At 41.6% G+C, this 22,593-nt stretch overlaps 2 protein-coding genes across 11 annotated transcripts in view; one reads left to right on the top strand and one right to left on the bottom strand.

The window, feature by feature from the left end:
• GPC1 (glypican 1) overlaps positions 1–10,252 on the top strand; it is a 192,522-nt gene extending 182,270 nt beyond the window's left edge. The window contains exons 5-9 of the mRNA XM_083506480.1: positions 56–186; positions 2,177–2,296; positions 3,621–3,754; positions 5,085–5,260; positions 6,951–10,252. Of these exons, the coding sequence (XP_083362606.1) occupies positions 56–186; positions 2,177–2,296; positions 3,621–3,754; positions 5,085–5,260; positions 6,951–7,171 (782 nt within the window). The 3' untranslated portion in view covers positions 7,172–10,252. The remainder of the gene's footprint in view (positions 1–55; positions 187–2,176; positions 2,297–3,620; positions 3,755–5,084; positions 5,261–6,950) is intronic.
• Positions 10,253–11,782: 1,530 nt separating this feature from the next.
• ANKMY1 (ankyrin repeat and MYND domain containing 1) overlaps positions 11,783–22,593 on the bottom strand; it is a 40,539-nt gene continuing 29,728 nt past the window's right edge. For 5 of the 10 annotated variants that reach the window (XM_083506342.1, XM_083506345.1, XM_083506346.1 and 2 more), the window contains 5 exons: positions 20,489–20,654; positions 19,072–19,117; positions 18,405–18,547; positions 15,316–15,366; positions 11,783–13,030 (listed from right to left, as the gene is read on the bottom strand). In XM_083506342.1, the coding sequence (XP_083362468.1) occupies positions 12,792–13,030; positions 15,316–15,366; positions 18,405–18,547; positions 19,072–19,117; positions 20,489–20,654 (645 nt within the window). In that variant the 3' untranslated portion in view covers positions 11,783–12,791. The remainder of the gene's footprint in view (positions 13,031–15,315; positions 15,367–18,404; positions 18,548–19,071; positions 19,118–20,488; positions 20,655–22,593) is intronic. The other 5 variants (XM_083506344.1, XM_083506347.1, XM_083506348.1 and 2 more) reach the window with 1 other exon arrangement.

Genomic DNA, 22,593 nt, shown 5'->3' with positions numbered 1-22,593 from the left:
GAAACATTATTTGCATGGTGCATTCTTAAATGGTGTCTGTTATTTACCCTGATAGATTCACTGCTGTTGGTGGCTGACCGCTTTGATGGACCATCCAATGTAGACATAGTCATTGGTACAATTCATACCAGGATTGCAGAAGCCATTTCAAATATGCAGGAGAACAGAGAATCTATAAAATCCAAGGTAAAAGCCAGATTGCAAAAGCTGAAAATGCGGTTTACTTAACAGTGATATTTCATTTATTGTATGTATTTATATCATGCCTTTCCTCCATGTTACAATGTTAGCCATTAAGACAGGTATCAGTCCTGCTTAGCTTCAGCCTTCAGATCATGCCCTGGGAGCTTTTGGTCTCTGCCATTTTCATATCTGCCTTCTCAGGCAAAGTAACACCAAGAGAATTCCAACAATTTCTGCTGAATGACATTAGAAGTGTTAGGCCCTGGGTTGTTCCTTTCATGAGTACTGGACAGGCAGAGATAGCCTGATTATCTTGCCTGCCTTCTTTACTTGCACATCTTTGCCAGAGCCTATCTTCCTTCCGCCATAGGAGCTGGCCAGCTTCCCCTGAGAATCCCACCTGTCTCTCCTTCATCCTCCTTGATTTCAGAAGATTTTCGCAGCTGCATTTCTGAGCAGAATGTGATACATTAGCCCTGCATGGAGGGAATTCGCTCCTTCATCAGTCCTAAAACTGTACAGCTCCCTATCCAACTGAGTCAGATGTTAACAGCGGAATAATTTGTGCTCCTGAAGCCCAGCTGCTTTCCCCATGATTCCTAAGAACTGTAACTAACAGGTGCTGATGGAGAATGAATCGGGAACTGGCTGGCAAGTAGATAAGTCACTGATAGGCCAGCAGGGATGGAGGAAACAGCAGTGCTGCACAAAATACAGTGTTAATTCAACACAGAAATAGAGCCATCAATTCAGAGAGAGAGAGAGAGATAGAGAGAGAGAGAGCGCACAGGGGGACGAATGAATCTATACCTCCCAGAAGGTATTTTTCATTGTTCTTGCATGTTTTTATGCCCCTAAAAGAATTGCTTTGTAATAACCACAGTAATAAACTATAAATGGGTGAACTACAGTGATGAAGCTGGATTCATTTGTCTTTCATAAAACAAATTTGAGAATATTTTATATACAAGCATTAAAAAGAAATGGCTAGCAAGGCAGTAGGCTCACCTTGTAAACCACAGATAGGGGCCAAAGTGCACCATAAATGACATCCACATTGTCTATCATTATGATGCAATTAATCTGAAACTCTGCTCCAGGGCAAGTTAGCCAGGTTGTTGTCTTCTGCAGCGTGAGCACCCAAAACCCAGTTGACCATTCAGCCAGCTAGAGTGTTGGTAGCTGTCACACAGAATTATCACACAGAAATGAGATCCCACGTTGGCGGCAGCATCAGAATCCCTGATTTTTAAAGGATTGTTCTTCTACAATCCCATTTTTCTGTTCTTAAAAGGAAGTTACAGCAGTGGAGGGGTTATTGTTCCCTTCAAAACAACAACCATTTATATATATCTCAGCAGTTTAAAACAACAGCACATACATAAAACCTGGGATAAAGATTTCTATTGAGAAAGCTTTTTGAAAGAGAAACGTATTTAGCAGGCGCTGGAAGGGCAGTAGAGAAGGCGCCTGCCAGGTATATAATGGGAGGAAGTTCCAAAGGGTAAGAACACTAAAGGCCCAATTCCAACATCATGCAGAATGGGTCTCCCTTTAGAACAGTATCTGCGGGATGCACTGCGGAACATAGTGATTGGTTGGAGAGGAATCTTTAATTCACTGGTTCAATTGCAGCTCAACTGAGATTTGATTTGGGTGAAGGGCCCTAGCCCAATGGCAGAGCATATGACTTGAATGCAAATGTACCAGTCCTTTGCATTTTCAGGTAAGGCTGGAAGAAATATGCACCTGAAATTGTGGAGATCTGCTGCCAGTTACTAAACTAGACAGATCCATGGTCTGAACTAGTACGAAGCAGCTTCCTATGTCCCCAAAGCAATGCGATATCTGAAAATTGGATTACTATTGTGTTAAAATTGGTATGTGTGAGCAAATGTGAAGTTAGGAAGAAATATGATTAACAGGGGCATATTTTGCAGCTGTGACTTATTAGATAAATGCTTTGCTATTAAGTTTCGTTTATTTTCTCCAGACTTTTCAAGGTTGTGGAAATCCCAAACTCAACTCAAAAGCTTCCAGTGCTGAGGAAAAGAAGAGGCGAGGAAAGTATGTCAGTGAAGATAAACCTTCAGGGCTTAGTTCAGAGAAACTTGTGAGTATGGAATTTAGTTCTGACTTTTTAAGAAATGCTTCTGTATGGAAACAATCTGTGTGGCCTGTTGCTTAGAATAGCACTGGTTCAAGGTCAGACAGAGAGCTTCCAGGTTGGCTGCTGGTTGGAAAGCCAATCTTCCCAGTCACAGTCTGACACCCTAACCCCAACTCCAAGTCACCAGTGGAGGTCGTCTTCCTGGTTTAATTATTATTTTGATGACACCATTGGCATTTTTGAGATACTCCGCTCATAACAATTTCAGGACAAAGTGAAATGTGGGCTGCCACTGCTTTGCTCCTTCCACGCAAGTACTCACAGGCACCGTCAGTATAACCCAGTTTGTCTCCTGAGTGAAAATACAGCCTCACTGCAATGCTGTTGCAACTTAATATTTAAGAAACTAACATGAAAAATAAATGGGATAGTTCCGAGTACAGTCGTAACTTGGATCCCGAACGCAAGTCGAACGTTTTGGGTTCCAAACACCACAATCCCGGAAGCGAGTGTTCTGGTTTACGAACGTTCTTTGAAACCCAAATGTCTGACGCAGCTTCCAATTGGCTGCAGGAAGTTGCGCCTTGGTTTCCGAACATTTTGGAAGGCAAACGGACTTCCGGAATGGATTCCGTTCGACTTCCGATGTAGGACTGTAGTGGCCTTTCCCTCCCTTTGATTTTGGGACCTCTCTCAGTAATGTCAATGAAGTTCTAACTCTTGTTCCAGCAACACAGGTTTATCCAGCCTTTTTTACTGGCATACGTCAATGTGATTAGTCACCACTAGCCACCTTCTTGAAGAAAGTTGATCTTCAACTTACTAGTACATCCTGACAGTTACTCACCCGCTCTCCTCCTTTGCCAAGCTCTTCTACCATTTTAGTGCTTCTGCTCCCAGGCCAGGCATTCTGGATTCTCCATCATAAGTACATAGAAAGAGGCCTGTTGGATTAAACCAAAGGCCCATCTAGACCAGCATCCTGTTCTTGCAGTGGCCAACTAGATGCCTATGGAAAGCCCACAAGCAGGATAGGGGTTTGAGAGCTTTTCTCTTGATTTTTTCTTGGGAGAACTTAAATAAATGTTGTGTTGATAGCTTTCTGCTGTATAAAATAGCAGCTTCGGTAAAGTAGCCTGTCTTGAATTGTGTACTAAAAAACAACTGTGGCAATTCTAGCAGTCTTGCATTGTTGTAAGTGGATTAACAATTGCCCAGTGTTTGAACCCATAAGCTCTGGATCAGTTTATCATGACGGAGCTTGGAATTCAAAATGTCACTTTCAAACACCTTCCTCCTTCAGCTTTGATTCTTCTCCATCTGGCAGGTTTCAGATGCCAAAGGGAAGCTGAGAGAAATAAGGGACTTCTGGGTTGCCCTCCCAAGCACACTTTGCAATGAAAAGGTTTCCTCTGGTTCTGTGAATGAGGACAGGTGCTGGAATGGAATGGCCAAAAGCGGGTAAGGCTGGTCAAAATGTGACGGACGTTCAGCAGGGGTGAAGTACACCTACACACCAGTTTCATGAAGCTTTGTAAGCTGTAAATATGAGCCCCATTATGGGGTAGATAAGAGAGAAAAGGCACAGTTTGCCTCGTCAAGAGAGTCAACATTAGTTGTCATTGGGATCCTGTCCTTTTCCATGCTTAGACTGAGCCCCACATAAACACACACATGCATGGGCAAAAAGATGGCTGCTGGTGCTCTTATTCCCTGCACCTGGTTCAAGCGTAATGCTGAGCCATAGTTTAAGATGCCAGTCACAGGACTGAGCGATCTTTCACCCCACCCACCCCCAATCTCTGGTTAAGGGCACCCCTAAACACCACTTTTTTAAGGGACGTGGGTGGTGCTGTGGGTTAAACTACTGAGCCTAGACTTGCCGATCAGAAGGTCGGCAGTTCGAATCCCTGCGACGGGGTGAGCTCCCGTTGCTCAGTCCCTGCTCCTGCCAACCTAGCAGTTCAAAAGCACGTCAAAGTGCAAGTAGATAAATAGGTACCGCTCTGGCGGGAAGGTAAACAGCATTTCCATGCACTGCTCTGGTTCGCCAGAAGCGGCTTGGTCATGCTGGCCACATGACCCAGAAACTGTACGCCAGCTCCCTCGGCTAATAAAGCGAGATGAGCACCACAACCCCAGAGTCGGTCACAACTGGACCTAATGGTCAGGGGTCCCTTTACCTTTAAACACCACTTTAGAACCAGTATTTCTTTTTAGAAGGGTTCTTTAGCAGTGTTAGGATGCCTTTAACCAGGGTTAGAGGCAGACATAAAGCCAAGATATAGCAGGTGGAGGCAGAGGGCAAGTGGAATTTGTGCCCACAAGATCAATTCCTAAACCATGTTGTCAGAATTCTAGGTTTGATGTTATGATCAGAAGAGTGTTGAAGACAGCAGTAATGTTGGTGAGTTGCAAAGGCTTAGATGCAAGTTAAAGATAGTGACCTAGTTCCAGTGTCGCACTAAACAGTAATAATATTATGCACATGAGCAGCAGCAGACCTTGGGCTTGCATCGTCCCTGCTCCCCTGATGTGACACCATGGAGATTTGAAACATCTGCTTCCTCTTCTAGACAACAGTTTGGTCCCAGCTTTTATTGAAACAAACCATAGTTTAAACTAACCAAAGTCTACCTAGTTCTGACATAATAACAAACTTTTGGAAGCAGATGGTCCTCCTTGTGACCATGTCAGAATGCGCAAACCAGGTCAACGTCTTAAATCAATTGTGATAATGTTTGATACCCTAAAGTTGGCTTCTTGCATGAACACACGTGGCTCTTTGCAGGTATCTTCCAGATGTGATGGGAGACGGACTAGCCAATCAAATCAATAACCCAGAAGTTGAGGTAGACATTACTAAACCAGACATGACTATTCGCCAGCAAATCATGCAGTTGAAGATTATGACAAATCGACTACGCAATGCATATAATGGGAATGACGTGGATTTTCAGGATACAAGTAAGTACGGAGCCGAGAAAAGGCAACAGTGTTGTGCTGTGGAGGTGGCACAATCTATATTATGCATACTTATAGGATATGAATAGGATTAGCGGTTGAAATAAAGAGTTCTGCAGGATTCCATGTTCAGAAAGCAACAGAATATCAAAGAGGTTCAATTCACAATTCTGTTACGCCATACTTAATGTAGAGCCAGTGCACGGAAGCAGTTGCAAGTTGGTTGATGCAAGTATTGCCCTTATTTGCTGACACCCAAGAACTGGAGTGCAAGAGATCTAGTTAGTAACGCTTGGTGATTTTACTCCTCCCTCTCTAGAGTCCTGGCTGCTACATCCATATCTTTATACAGGCATTGCCAAGACTTGTGCCCCTGAGATTACGCACTGTCTTCCCAGGGTTTCTTCTCCCTATCAGTCCCTAATGCCTCCTTTCAATGGACAAACTCCAGCTTTCCTCTGACTGTTCAGCAGCAGCAGGGGCTTCAAGCTTGGGAGGATGCTGTAGCTCAGGATGGTACAGTGGTACCTTGGGTTACAGACGCTTCAGGTTACAGACGCTCCAGGTTACAGACTCCGCTAACCCAGAAATAGTACCTCGGGTTAAGAACAGTTTCAGGTTAAGAATGGAGCTCCAGAACGAATTAAGTTCTTAACCCGAGGTACCACTGTAGTTCAAAATATTGCTCCTTTCTGTAATTAGCCCTTAGGAGCCTGTGGGCTCAAGTCCTCTTGTAACTACAGTAACAATGAGAACATGTCCAACTTCAGTTTGCTAAAAATGTGGATTGAAAGGCTCCGCACAGAATTTGATCCACTCATCCCATTTTCCCCACCAGCTTTTGGGTGGTTTGTTAAACGTGAGCAACATTTAACAAGGGTGAGGTTATATCAATCAATCAATATCTTTATTCGACCGATAGTCAGAATTAAAACATTACACAATAATTATAAACTATAACATCATGGGAGGTACATAAGTAAGGTAGGGCCACAGTACTAGACCTCTCACAGATAACCCACATCAAGGCATTCAGTTATACGTTTCCGACACTTGAGTGCCAGGAAAAGAAATTTAGCCACTGACAAGGTTGTTTTCCCAGAAGACTTATTTAGCAGATATGCTGTCTGCTTTCCTCTTTGTCGGGAACTGAGCTGGGTTAAGTATGGAGTTATAAGATACTGTCTTAAATCGTTGTAGAAGGGACAGCTCAATAAAATGTGCTCTGTGGATTCTACCTCACCCAATGCACAGTGGCATAATCTCTGGTCATATGGGACTCCTCCATATCTTCCCTTCAGGACCGCCGAGTCAAGAACATTCAGCCTAGCCGCAGTAAATAGTCTGCGGTATTCCACGTAGTGGATATCCGCCAGGTAGCGAGCTGGAGCAGCCCGATACAACTGCTCCCCCAGAAACAACCCAGGTTTCACACGGGCTATGTCCTCCTGTCTGGCAATATCCCTTAATCTTTGCGCGATCACCGCCTTTGCGTGGCTATACGTCATGGACTCTATATAAAGGGAGGACAACCCGCACTTCTGCACTTATATATATACACCCCTGCTTCACTGCATTCCAAATTCTTCATTCGCTTTCCCTGGCTTTATGGCAACAGCAACGCACATGGTGTTGTTTAATTTGCAAGCTCTTTTGGGACTGCCATGCTTACTTGAACTTTTGTCTTGCCTAGGTGATGACATTAGCGGCTCTGGAAGCGGCGATAGTTGCATTGACGACATCTGTGGCAAAAAACTGTCCAAGAGCGCTAGCACCAGGCCGCCAGAGACGCATCCGATGCCTAAGCAGTCTGGACAAGGTGTTGGTGGAAATAGCAGCAACATACTTTTGCCTTCTTCCTTTCTTTTATTACTTTCTCTGGCTGCTGTTGCAGCACAGTACCTGCGGCGGTAACTCATTTGTGCAGCCGTGAAAGAGACTGTGGGTGGTTGTGGTCTTAACTTTGCCAAAAATGTGGACTATATTTAATTCATCTTGGCAAAATGAGGGAGATAAAACGTTCTTGATTGTTTGTGATGACCTGGCAGTGCTAGAACTGGTCTTTTCCCCCTCCCCTTTCTTTTTTGGTCTTCTTTGAATGCTGGGGCCTTCTTTCTTTACCTCTTTTTATCATTAATTTGCCACAACGAGACTTAGGAGCCTACAACAGATCTTGGCAGATATTGGTAATGGGTAAAAAGGACAAATGACCTTCAAGGCCACATCATTTTTATTGACTCCAGTAAAACACACAAGTATCTCATATTCTTATTTAGCTGTAGCCAAAGATGTGCTACAATTGTTTAAAACAATACACCTTTTTTAATTTAAAAATCTTCCGAGTGCTGTAACCAGGGGGGTCAGTTCATTATTTTCCATTAAGCAAGTGGCAAATGGTCCTTCCTGTATACCAGATTAGCAAAGGGATTATGATGGAATTTGGAACGAAATTACTTTAATTGGCAAATACCTCTGTTAAAATGAGTGGTTGAAGCCACTTAATATTTCTCTCCTACATCTAAATGAATTAGAGTGAGATTCAAGTTTTGCATGATCCTTTGAAAGTAGCATTCAAAATTGATAAAATGCAATACAGAATTGTAATATGCAACATTATGCTAGAAATATGCATGGGGAGATTTCTGTCTGGGAAGCATTGTTTTCAGTTTGAGGCTGAAAAATTTCCCTTTATTAATAGTGACAACAGTTACCTTTTACCAAAGGGATGATGCAAAGAAACTGCTTTGTGTATTATTACTGATCCTGTTAGCAAAGCCTGGAGGCGACTAATTGTTTGGCCCAGGGAACAATTATATACTATCAAATACCCCAGGGAATTTCCATGGCTACAACCTGCCCAAAGTACCACCAATTATGCCAATGGAAAGCAGACCAAAGCCATAGTTTGAGTCATCAAGTCAACCAGCTGCTACCTTATTTCATCTCACATCGGCATAGTTAACCTTATGTTCTCTAGTCCTTGTTTAGTAAAACTGCTTCACTTCAGCTAATTTTCTGATTGTTGCTACATATTTGCCAGGAGTATTGTCTGATATCAAGGTGGAAGGGGTTGGAGGAAAGAGGGGCTGTCCAACCACATATCTACACCAACAGATTCACATATGTATTTCGCTGTCGAGACACAGTTCTCTGCTTTGGGTTCTTTTGGTACAGCCATAAACTTTTTTTCCCCCTTTCAAAAATATCTAGCATAGAAAGGCCAATCCTATTCATGCTGTTGAATGATAGGAAGCCTTGGACACAATCTTTGCTGTTAATTCACTTATATCGTGACTTTCCTTTTAGGACACAGGGATTATGAAAGCATATTTTTAACATTTAATATATAGATATATGGGCTTTGCATAAATGTTGAAAACATTTCTCTTCTGCATCAAAGACGACAGCATTCAAAAAGGCAGAATTACAGAATCAGTTATAAAACGTGCAGAGTTAGCAGGGAAGCAATTCTAGTATTGTGGCACATGAATTAATGCAAGCAAATTAATTCAAATGAATTATCTTTCCCATTCCCGGCCCTATTTGTTTTTCTACAACACTGGGAGAAATTAATTTCCTAATCATTTCAATCGGTATTGGAGGCTGCCAAAAACATCACCAGAATGTTGAAAATACGCTACTGAAGTCTTGACGCCAGAACAAATTTGTTGCTCCAAAGAACACCTGCTTTTGCACACATTACTTTCAGTCCCTTGTTAAGTAGAACAATACACCGCCCCACTTTCATTATTGATCTCGTCCATCTAATATATTTATTTTTGTTCTCAGTTTAGACCATTCTTAATAATTCTGAATACAAATGAGGCACGAAAAGCAAATATCCTGCCTCCTTTGAACGTTAAGTTCAAATGCCTGGGGGGAAATGGAGTGCCACATTCAAATAGCATTATATATGTAGCCTTCTGTTGGTAAAAAATAGAAATGAAATGCTATACACACTGAGGTAAAAATGAAACAGCTGCCATTTCCTTCCCCCTGAATGAAAATCTTCTGCCAAACTGCTGGAGAGCTGTAAACTCAACACAGTCCTGGGCTCAAACTCGAAGTAGGGCCTGGCGCGTTTACTCTGTTGCTTTTAACTCGGCCTGCCACATCACATCTGAAACAGAAACTGGCTGTGTGAGAATATTTTTTCTAAGAGGAATGTGCAAATAGGGACTGATGGACCTCGCCTTCCACTTCCCTCCCCAAAGCTTCTCCCTCCCAGCCAACTTTACTTCCCGTATGAGAGCCCAATTGAGGAAAACATGACATTGGGGAGAGAGGCTATGCTACAAGGAAGCAGGCCATGAGGGGGTGGAAGTTTTTAGCGCCCATTTGCTCAATCTTGATTTTTATATGCAGTTGGGCCATCCCATATTTAAATAAATGAGTCTGCCACACCTTTGAGCCTCATTTGTCATTTGAGCCTCGGTCTCTTGATAAGTGCCGAATCTAATGCTCTTAGGATCTGAGGTTTGGTTATTTAAAAAAGAAGTTTCATTCATATATATATATATATATATATATATATATGAATGAATGACATTGCTCTGTTTTGATGTTTAAAAACACCTTACAATAGGGTATGCGGATGGGCAAAGAAACACAACACCCAAGCCCTTTGCAAAGCTGTCAGCCAGAAACCTGTCACGGTTTTTCTTTTTGTGCCATAATGTCTTTTTCAGTGGAGGGCTGAGGGTCAATAGAGGCTTTAAGAGCACTGATATTTATCATTTACAAATGACAAACAACCTATAATTTTCTGGTGGGCTTGTTAGAGAGTTATGGTACAAATATATCCAGAGTACACCTTGGCTTTAAAAAAAAATGCAGTTCTATCTGCAAAATTAAGATTTATTTCACTTACTGGCATTCTTGGCCATTTATATATTTCTTTTGGTTACCAAGTTCCTGTAACTATCTTGCACTGTTGAACTATGTTCTTTGAATCCTTGTATAAATAAAATTAAAAAAAAAGGCTGGAGACTCAAATCTATATGAATGTCCCTTGCAACATGCTGCTTTATTTGTTCTGTTTTTACTGATTTTCAGCAGGTGCCAGACTAGCATCATGAAAAAGTATTTGTCAACTTGCTGGTGATAATAATAGCATGAAGAATGAGCTGCCATACCTGTATACTGCTAAAATAGCTACATCTTGATTAGTATTGCTATGCATTTACTCAGAAGCAAGTCTAAGTTTGATGGGCCTTAGTAAGTCTATTTAGGATAGTGCCATTATTGCTAACACTTGAAGGTATTGAGTCACCTAGCTACTGTGTTGCACCAATATGTGATGCCCTTCTAACTCCCTATAACTAAATGATGTAATCGACAGACCCCCAAAATGTATTTTTATCCAGAATGGTGTGACCAGGACAGCAGCCACCTATGTATGGGCCGGAGTACAGTTAAGAGCCTTTTATGCGTTACATCGAACACATGGAGCTCCCACATGGTTTTTCAGTAGTCCCTCGCAGAGCAGCTGTTGTTTTGATCAGCCCTCCTTTCCAAGTCACTGTACAGTATCAAGGACTGGCGTTCAAATGTTAAACCATGCTTAATGGTCCACAGAACCAGAGGAGAGGCACTTCTAGATAAACAGTGCCTACTGGGGAAAAACTGTCCCAGTCCATTATGTGGATGGTCTGTGTTGGATTTAGTCGCTCAGATCTAGCAGCAGAGATGCAAGCGTGGAAAGAGGTTTATGCACATAAATCTGGTGTAGACGGGGGGCATAACAGCCTCCTGCAGAGAAAAAATGCCTGCATCCAAAACCTGCTTCTGTTCCCAGCACAGCTACCAAGGGGTACTCCCTGATTTCTCAGCAGCCAGACCCTCTGTCTCCTGGCCCCCTCCTCTCCTGCCTCTGAGTCTGAACTTCCCTCTGCCCCAGCCTCTTCCTGCTCACTAAGTCCTGTTGCCTCTTCAGCTTCTGACACCTCCCCACCCAATCTTCTCCCTCTAACCCAGTGTTTCCCAACCTTGGGCCTCCAGCTGTTTTTGAACTACAATTCCCATCATCCCTGACCACTGGTCTTGCTAGCTAGGGATGATGGGAGTTGTAGTCCAAAAACAGCTGGAGGCCCAAGGTTGGGAAACACTGCTCTAACCACTCATCACCAATCCCCTGGCTCTGAGCCTTTTTCCTCGGGGGGGGGGTTCCCCAGCTGGGGACCTCCCAACATCCAGCCAATCCATGCCACAAAGCCCTCAGCAATATGTTATATAAATTGCATATCCATCACTAATATATACACAAATAAACAAGCAACCAGCAAACTGTCAACCCAAACGAGGATGAATTGCCAATCCGTAATGCCATTAAATATATATATATATGGATTTAAATTGTCTGAATGCTATCAAGCAGATGAAGCAGCCTGAATCATAGCAATTCGCTGGGTTGAGCATGGGCTAGAACGCAATTATTTCACATGAAACAGCACGCATATAGAATATTTGATATAAACATGCCTTGTAGTCCTTCATTTAAATTCACTACAAAAATAAGGGGGGAAATGGTATTTCAGAATTATTTTTATTGTGCAATATTGAAAACCAGTTATGTCAGACACACAAAAATCAGGTCAACAGATTCTTGCATTTAACAATGTAGTATAGGGACCACAAATCAGTGAAATCAGTAGTAAGCATAATAACTCTGTACTCTATTGTGGCTAACCTTTTCATGTCTGGTTGTAATCACTAACCCCTGCCGAGCCTTCCAAGCTACCTCTAAAAAAAATTCCACTGACTGCAATAGGATCTGTAACAGTGCAGGTCACTAATACAGTTGCTGAGGTACCTCTCAAACAGAGTCCACAATTTCAAAACAATCACTTCAGCTAATACTACTGAATGGTATTGCGATCAATTCTATACTCTCCTAGTAACGTCAACAGATAATCTGGGCCAGATTCTTCCACTTTGTTCCCTCAGATCCCAAAGCTTGAGTCAGTGAATGTTCACTGGATTAAGGACTGGAACCTGAGTTTGCTTCCCCATTAATTGGACCAGCTGTATTTATCTCCCTAATAATTGTACACGTGCAAAAGATTTCATCCCACACATTTCCTACTGCTGCCAAAAAGGCTACCATAGGCAAAGGCCCTGGTCTGTGAAGCCTAAATTGCTTTGAAAAGACTACTTTCCACTGAGTACACACAATTAGCAGGCAAAAGTCCTATTGCCACCAGGTAGAAACAAACTAAAGCCCTTGATGTCTGGAACAACAAGGCACCAGCTGAAAAACAAGCAGATTTTTTGCCCTCTTGCCTACCAGCTAATCCCAAATCAAAGTGAAAAACTTTGGTTTTATGTTTGTATAGAAGAACTGACCTTGGAAAGATACAGATACATCCACGTTACCCAACCTCACTTTAAATAATGTAAATGGGTTTCAGTACTGACACAAGAATGCAAAGTTCCTTTGATTATATCTTCTAGCGTCCTTTCCACCCATTCTCCCTTATGTAGCATTTTTCACATCAAATTACAGCTGAGCTGTACCAGTAAAAGGTAGAAACATTTAAATGTAACTATAGTTCCCAGTATAAGGGAGATCTGCATGGCTGCTGCTCTTCTCAGGGTGTTTTGACACTGCCTCTTTCAGTTGTTTTGTCGCATCTTTCAACTGCTGCTTCTTCCTTTTCTCCTCCTCCTCTTTTCTACGTCTGGCTCTTTCACTTTCTCCCTCTTTGCCTTCCTTCTTCTTTCTGGTTGGAGCCACTTTGCCCTTCTGAATCCGACCAGACTTGGTTATACGCACTGGCAGAAAGGTACAGATATATATATGTTACACTAATGTTATAACAAACCCATGCAAGAATGCAGTGAACTGTCAAAGGTGGAACTAAAATACATAATTATTCAATGTGTTTTTAGTCACTGCCCACTAGTGGGCTTTTAGATAGGTTACTCTGTGAAATTCCTGCTACAATTGTGTATTGAGTTCCTCTCCACTTTCAGTCACTATCTCTCCTGCCCATGGTGGCAAAATGTTTCAGAGAAAGAGGGCAGACAGGATCCATAAAGGTGTTCATCTATTTAGTCATCTGCATCTTTTTCTAACCTTCTTCCCTTTCTGCAGAAATTGAGCAGCTTAGAATAACAGGATTTGGGAGGGGGATACAAGAGGGCACAAGGCAAAACAGCATCACACATACATCTTCTCCTGCCTTGGATTCATTTATAGAAACAATTTCAGAAAATGGGAAGGAAAGGCGTGTTGCAGTGGGGAAGGCAGGTGCTAACAATGCACAGTTGCTAACAACTACACCGACATATTGACTGATCCTTGTTTGACTGTGTTTTCTCTGTTTTCAATACCGACAAAGCAGGAGCAACAGATACACGAGCTGAACAGCAAGAAAGAGTTTTTGCAAACATTTGTATCACTACTGAAAGGTGTCCCTCCATCTTTCAGAGAATGCTGGTAAAGGAACAAAAGTGTTCAGGAAACCCTGAACAGGTTTGATTGTCCTCATCTTCCCCATTGGCTGGGATCACCCAGGAGACAATTCCTGGAAGCAGTAGGTTCACTCTCAGTTTTGTTTGCCCTCAGAAATAAGTACACATAGCAAAATCTGACTAGTCACACAGCACATTATGTTTACAAGTTCATTATGTGATTCTTGATTGGCTGAAATCCTGTAGTGGACAAGAATGAAGTCCTGGGCAAATAAAACAATGAATCTGAAGAAGCAGTTGATTAGAAGTTTCACGACTACAAAACAGACATGAAAAATGGAGAAGGGTCTCACTGACAGTGTTTTTTCTCATGCAATTTTCCTACTGCCTCTGAAAGCACTGGTTGTACACATACCTCCCCCCACAGAAAAGAGCAAACATTTGGCATCACCCTACTAGAAATGTATATTGTGACAAAGCATACACCCTAGTTCATTTCCCCCCCTCAAGCGTTTGCCTGTCTTATGCTATCTAGCAAAATCTAGCTTCCCTCCCACCCAATTTTAAAAAGACATTTGCATTGTCCATTCTAACCTAAAGACTTGTATGGATTTAGAAAGCGGAGTTCCCTCACCCGACCGCACTCACATTCCCACCAATTCAATGTAAAGAAGACCATACATGCTCATGAATAACAGCAGCAACAGAGAGAAAATACACTGGAAGGATTGTAGGATTCTAATGTACTTTAGATATAATGGCATTTTATTTATATATTCAAAGTGTTGGTGCTGACCTTTAAAGCCCTAAACGGCCTTGGTCCAGTATATCTGAAGGAGCGTCTCCACCCCCATCATTCTACCTGGACACTGAGGTCCAGCACTGAGGGCCTTCTGGCGGTTCCCTCACTGCGAGAAGCCAAGTTACAGGAACCAGGCAGAGGGTCTTCTCGGTACTGGCACCCACCCTGTGGAACACCCTCCCACCAGATGTCAAAGAGAACAACTACCAGGCTTTCAGAAGACATCTGAAGGCAGCCCTGTTTCGGGAAGCTTTTAATGTTTGATGTATTATAGTATTTTAATATTCATTTGGAAGCCGCCCAGAGTGGCTGGGGAAGCCGAGCCAGATGGGCGGGGTATAAATAATATATTATTATTATTATTATTATTATTATTATTATTATTATTAGATACTGCTTATATGCCAAAATGGCTTCTGAGCAGTTTACAACTATAAAATCAATACATAGTTAAAATACACAAAAACAATTCTATTGGGGCATTAAAACATCCTTAATTTAATTTAAAATGTTAAAATATACAATAAAAACCAACTAAAGAAGGAAATAATATATTTTATATTATAAATTATATTTACAATATACATGTATGCCCCAACCTATTCAAGCAATGTTCATGGCAGCTTACACTATTAAAAAAATCAATAGATTAAGGATCAACCATTTTAAAAAATAGTGACAAGCAGGAACTAGGCTGCAACAATTAAACCAATAAACTACAATAATAAGCAGCCCCAGAATCTTAGCAAAAAAGAAAATCAGCAGCTGATTGTTACAATTACTGACCATGGAAAACAAAAGCAGAACCAAAATAACAGATTAATAGTGACTGCTTACTTACCCTCCCGAGTACTCTCTTCTTCCTCACAAAAATCAGCTGTAGAGTTAGCATCTTTTGCAGCAATAAAACAAGGTGCAAAGACATTTCAGAATGTTCAACATTAAGACAACATTATGAACACCTCAAAAGAATTGTGCCTTCCGTGGAACCGCTAGCTACAAGTAACTTCTATACAGTGTTAAAAATAAATGGTGAGATTTAATTTATTGCAATGATAGAAATAACAAAGGATTGTGATCCATTTACATAGATTCTTAAAGTGTACATGCTTCCACTTTAGCAATAACTTCAACATACATTGCATGCCAAACAGAAATGAGAGTTTTCTCTTTACATAAATGGTTTTATTAAGACTACATTCACATGAACAGTCAGTTCAGTTCAATGCACCTTAACATATCTAAACTCCAGCTGTGTTCTCTGAGAGGAAGTTAAAGTGAAGCAGGAGCAAGAATATTCTTCAAAAAGAGAAATGCAGAATTCCACCCCAGAATTGTTTGTGGAAATGTTTGTTTCTGACTCATCCCTCTCTAGAAACCAAAGCCAATTGAGATCTCTGGGGTGTCACCTCTTGACTTATTTAACATGGGAATGTACCCATGTAGATAATGTGGAAGCAGCATAGATGTCCCTTGCTGCTAATAATTAATACTGTTCAATGGTTTTCATGTGAATGTACCCTCAGGTTTTCTGCAATCGACATCAATGATCACTGGAAATTCTACAAATGAAAATCAGCAGCTACAATGAAAAAAATCACTACCAATGATCTATTCATCTTCACTTAAACCACATCCTATTGGCTAGAAGAACTGAAGTGGAACTTTACGTCCTATCCAATCAGTGATCTGTTCTGTGTAACAGATCTCACTGTACCATCCAGTCTGGTTCAATGGAGGAAATGCTGTTCACTGCAAAACTCTGTTCAAAAATTGCTCAGCCATGGAAGCCCCATTCTGTATCCCTATACTGAGAAGTAACACAGTAGGTGGTGTTTGTGGTGAATGTTCCCATGGAACACTTCATAAATAGTATTTATTTTCCAGCTTCCATTGTTAAGTGGCCTGATATTGCATCTGTCTGAGGCTCATGGTTTCAAATGTAACTAAATCTGATATGAATCACATTCCTGATTTTCAAACTGTCTGATGAAAGTTTGGTCCAATTCTTCGGGGGCAAAAGATCCGCAACCATCTGGCAAGTTTAGCATAAGCAAAGCAGTATTAGAATGCAGAGTGTTGTCCAGCATGTGGAAGCCTTTATTGGCATTGTCTATGGCATATATTTTTTCTGTAGAGAAAAAGAGGAAGTCAGTATCTTCTCAGACTTTCTTTCCCACTACCTATAGACATAGAATTTCTGGTGTTTAAAATTGACATATCCCGAGTTCAGTCTCCAGTAGTTTTGGAAAATCTTAGCCATGCTTGCTCCTTTCAAATGTGAAGTTTCTTTGCCAAGTTCTTAAAGGCCAGATCTCTTCATTGCATTGCCTCTCTTCAATCCTAAATAAGGATTTTATTTTATTTTTCATCACATCAGCAAAACATAAACAAAAAAAAGGAATTCCAAAATGGTATCCTTTATGGGCGGGGGGGGGGGGCAATGGTTAGACTCACATCATATTCATCTATAGAATTCTTTGCTTCTAGCATTCTTCACTGCACAAGATATATATGGTCCACTTTGCAGCAGCGGAAATCCTCTTCTTGCTCCAGTTCAAATGAATGAGTCTTCACCATCGTTTGTGGCCATTCACTTACCAGTCTTCTACTTGATTTTCAAGTCCAAGTGTTCCAGGAGTTGAGCTATGATAAAGCCATCTGTCTTCACCACCTATGTGCTGTAGCCATGACTTTTTGTACAGTACTGCAGTCAAAATGGCATGTCACTTTGCATACTATCAGTCTCTCTCTTCAGTCCTAGTCTAGACTCTTGCACACCATAATTTCCAAAATCCAGTACAATTCAGTCACATTTGAATCAAACATAGGAAATAAAAGAATTCCCTCTTAACAGCAAAGTTGGCAATACTTCATGTTATTTCCAGTAGGACAGCAAAACGGGAGCTCAACAGATCCAACACACACTGTAACATTCTCCTGAAGGTCCCTACATTTTCCTGTACATAAACACGGGGGGGTTTTCTTATAAATGTGGATTCTGATCTTGATCCAGTATCAGCACACCTGTACATACACACACAGGTATTTCTTTCATAGCAGAGATAAAACTCATACTTGCTGATCTTTGTATTTTGCCCACTGTGTCTCAAATAAATGTTCACAATTCCAGGCAATTGTTCACTTGCCTTTCCAAATATAGAGTTGTTTCTTGCAAGGATATGTACACAAGCTGATTTTTGAAGAAAAGAAATTACTTGACTAAAACCAGATTATTTTCTGCAGCGTTTCAACTCACTCCTATTCAAAGAGAATTACATATCCTTCCATTCCAGAATCAATCAATCATTTCTGGGAAGGGCTGTAGCTCTGTGGTACAGCATCTGCTTTGTATAAAGAAGACCCCAGGTTTGATACCTGGCATCTCCAGGTAGGAATGGGAATGTCCTCTGCCACAGACCTTGGAGAGCCACTGCCAGTCTGTGGAGACCGTCCTGAGGAAGATGGACCAATCGATCTGCTTCGACATCAGATAGCTTCCTATGTTCCTATGCATGACACAATTCAGAATGAGCTGCAGAGCCTATATTCTGCAGTAACTTATCTGGCTCAACATCTACTGTTCTATGACACCCTAGAAGTGAAAGAACACCATGTTGCAGGTGCATAATGAAGATCCTCAAGGGAACAGTACAGTCTGATTATCCTTTACAGTTATTGACAAATTGTATCGGTTACAAAAGTTGTAAAGAGATGCATCGCGTTTCCGAATCAGTAAGCTAGAAAAAAACCCCACAAAAATGTAATGCCAAAGTTCACTTTTCAAAACTCCACATGCACAGGTTGGGAATAAGTGTAAGGCTCTTTGTGGTAACAGCAGAGCTTATGATGCTCCTATACTTACTACTTTCTTGTTTTTAATGTTGTGAATACACCTTGCTTTGCACACAACCAGACAAATAAACCTACCTACGACACATTCTCTCTTATGACGGTCATTCCAAGCCTTCACTTTACAAGTCTTGCTGCAGGTGTAGATCTCAAAACAGCGCGTGCATATTGAGAGGTTCACACCAACCGATCGTCCACATTGGTAGCAATATTTAAAGACTCTGCAAAAGAGAAATTATGTGGAAGTCAACGTCCGTGATCTATATATATAAATTACCTTGTAGGGATGGACATAGTAAGTAATTATGTAGCTAAGAAAGACGCCGTTGAGAATTTATTTACTTACATTTCGATTTCTAGTACTACTCTTATCACAAACGTCTTAGACTCAGTCTGCTGCAAACTCACACTCTCAATTAAGCACCTGCAAGTCTTGAAAAATTGTCTGTTTCTTCAACACATGCTGTCTATAGGCAACTGCCGATGTTCCAGTTTACTGAATGTTTTTCCCCCTAACTGATAGTTTCACACCACTTTGGGAGTTGCCTGCAAAACTCTGTTAACAGGTAATCATAGTAAATTAACTGAGCACTACATGTACAGGGCCGCAGAAGAGGCCAATGTGGTTAGGCTTATTCAAGTGGGTCCAATGGGGAGAGAGAAACATTGCAAGACAGCATGCCATATAGACTTCTGTAAGCTAATACAGACAGTGTGAATTTACATTTTTATATGCTGATCTTACTTGGGTGCATCTCCTTCCATTGCTCCCGCTCCAGATTTCCTTCTTCCTGCACAACAACAAACATGCAAAAGGAGATATTAAAGATTTTTTTACCTAAAGCCAGAGCATGTATACACTTGAAAACAATTACCAATGTTTCAAATATCTTGGAATTTAATGAGTTCATTTCATTGATTGTTTCCTTCCTTGTTTATTTCCTTACCAAAATTTTATATCACTTGTTCATTAATATATATATATATATATGGTTTTAGAAAAACAGTTAAAACAGGTATTTCAAAATATCCAAAATTATTGGATATTTGATTATTAAAATAAACAGTAGCTAAAAAGAAAATGCATGTAACTTGTGCATTATCTGGACAGGCTTGAGTAAAGAAAAATATTTTAAGCAGGTACCAAAAAGAGTACAGGAAAAACCACCAAACAGAAAATGCGTAGATAAGGATCATGACCACTGTGCAGCTCCTATAGTGTTGGGAGTACACCAACAATAGCAGGAAATGTTAGGAAGTACCCCTGAAATCAAGCTTTGGGTCTAAGAATAGCAGCCTGCACCTGAGAAGGGAAGTTCTGCTTTGGCCTGGAGTGGCAAGGAGAGAACATCCATTACAGTAACTCAGACAGGGCACACTCAGACAAGCTGAGTTGCAACACTTCCTACTAAAGGCACTGATTGCTATCTTCTTCACTATAAATATTGGCTGTCCTCTCTTATCACTTGTAAATTTAATTTAAAGTTAAACAAAAGAGAATCAGACCCCTGGAAATGTTAAACCAAGACAGCATAACCTGTCACTCTTCCCTTCTCCCCCATGCCCATATAACTAAGCCATGGTCTCCTACCAGAAAGAAGCAAAAAATGTTAATCCCTTTTCTCCAACCCACCTGCATAGAATAAAGATGCATTTTTGAAGCCATTTTGGCAGAATTTTGGGACTCTGGTTGTGATTCTTGCATTTCAGGGGTTAGACTAGATGACCCATTGGGTTCCTTCCAACTCTACAGTTCTATGATCCTACCACCTCCACTTTCCCTGCCCAAATTTACTGCATCCTTGTTTTTCTACATGTTTTCAGGCATGCTTTTAGAATGCCATATATAGTTAGTTTTAACCATTCTATTAATTTCAGACTCTATTATTCAACCTATTCTTATTGTGCCCTTCATCGATTCTGTCTTAACATCATTAGCAAATATGCCAATTCCTTTTTAGTACAATAAAATTACTCTTGATTTAGCTTAAATGTCCTTATTCACCCTTGGGGTACCAAATTCTGGAGTGCATTCAAGTCTCAGTGTCAAAAGATTAAAAAAAGGGGGGGGTGAGGATTGAATGTGAAAACTCAAAGCTTATAAGCAAACTGCAGATTCCTAAAAATATTGTTACACTTCCAAAGGTTTTGCTTGGCCTCACCGTATTTGAGTCTTCGAATTTCCTCTCTATCCCACTGTTTTTCTCTCGACGTGACGCACTCTCGAAGCCGTTCACTGAGGTACTCCAACAACTTTTTACGGCTGGTGAAGGTTTCCCGCTCTGTCGGCGATAGGGCATGGTACGGTGTATGGAGCATTCTCTTATCCTGCAAAACACAAACACCCACAAGATGCCGGCGAGGAAGCAGATCTGTACCTTCCCAAAAATATACTTCCTTGTTATATTTGCAGGGAATGCGCGAGAACGTTGCACAGGAAAACCACTATGACGCCAGTAAGATTAGCATTAGAACACCCTGTAAGATTGAAGAAGAAGAAGAGTTTGGATTTGATATCCCGCTTTATCACTACCCGAAGGAGTCTCAAAGCGGCTAACATTCTCCTTTCCCTTCCTCCCCCACAACAAGCACTCTGTGAGGTGAGTGGGGCTGAGAGACCTCAGAGAAGTGTGACTGGCCCAAGGTCACCCAGCAGCTGCATGACAGTGTGGGACGCGGGTGGGCTGTGGGTTAAACCACAGAGCCCAGGACTTGCCGACCAGAAGGTCAGCGGTTCAAATCCCCGCGACGGGGTGAGTTCCCATTGCTAAGAAGGATCCCACCTTCCAAAGAAATTGAAGCTCAGAGAAGTTTCTGCTCCTGGAACTTCCATACCACTTGGGAAACGGAGCACACTTAACAGAACTTAAAAGCCGCCAGCCAGACATCACCAAGTGCATGGGGCTCTGTAACTGCTGTGTCCTTATTGCTCAGTGGTGATGTCTAGATTACTTGCAGAGCAGGCAGGTGCGTTGAAGAAAAGAGGCTTCCAGCCTTTCAACCACTTTCTGGTGAATGGCCAACCCTGCCCTATTCCCTAGCTCAGGAAACACAAGAGCCAACTCAAAAAAAAAAAAAAAGTAATGAACCAACACTTCTGTCAGGGAACTGCCATCGGAGCTAGAGGCGGAGGGAAGGCTCCAGAGGGATGCCGGAGATGGTCCCAGTAGGGAGAGAGGCAGCCCATCTGCTGGGGAAGGAAATCAGCCTAACACCAGTGGAGAAGGGGGGCAGGTGGGGGAATCGGAGAGGAGGCTCCAGGACTCCTCGCCGGAGACCAGCGGAGAGAGTATGGGTACTCCGTTGCCCACAACCTCCCTGCGCAGAAGACTTCCGCGCAGGGAGAGGAGGAGGAGACTTGGCGTCAAACAACTTTTATGCTGGAAAAGGTTCAAGAAATGCCCACTGACGGATTCTGCCAGCGACTGAGACAGTCACGATGCTGGAGGCTGTTCAGTCAGAAAGGGTTTAACCAGGTAACCTTGCTAGCAGTGGCGGCAACTTACGCACGAGCAACCCCTAAATCCATTACAACTTCCTCTTACCCTTACTTTACTATGTCAATTGAAAGGAGCAAGGACTTATGGGGGCTCTTATTTTCACAAGAATATGCTTACTCTCATAGCTCAGTAATAACCAGTGAAATACACTGCACAAGTCATGCATGCAACTTGGAAACAAGTTTCAGAAACAGCAAATTATAAAGATAGACAAATGTATATAACTTTTTATATAATTATAAATATTGAGAAATAAATACACACACATACAGAGAGGGAGAGATTACACACACACACACACACACACACACACACACACACACACACACATGTTGACAGAGAACAAAAGACATGTTCACACATAGGAAAGAAATGTACATGCAGCTTGAGTTGCACTTGTTTTCCTCATAGCCATTTCCATCAGCACTGCTCTGCTAAATAAGTGGTACTCCTAATGCAAATAGGAACTCTAAAACTGTTAAACTCGCCCTCCATGCCTGCTATCATCCCCCAAGCCATCACCTGTTATCTGCATTTTAAAGAACATGTACAGTAAATGCAAGTATGTTCTTCATGTCACATTAGGTTGGTCCTGAAAATCACTTTTCACCACCCACAACCTCTGATCTTGTAAGGTGATTGCTACTAATAATAATTTAAAGGGAACCCTGCAATCAAGTGTGAATTCATTTTCTTTCCAAAGGCAATGTCTGATCAAAATCTCTAAATCTTTGTGGAAGTAAAAGGTCAATGGAAAGATAAAATTG

This window comes from Podarcis liolepis, assembly GCF_965112155.1.
Source record: "Podarcis liolepis genome assembly, chromosome: 5".
NCBI classification, from domain to species: Eukaryota; Metazoa; Chordata; class Lepidosauria; order Squamata; family Lacertidae; genus Podarcis; species Podarcis liolepis.
Note: the sequence above shows the minus strand (reverse complement) of the source record. Positions and strands in the feature narration are given on the sequence as shown.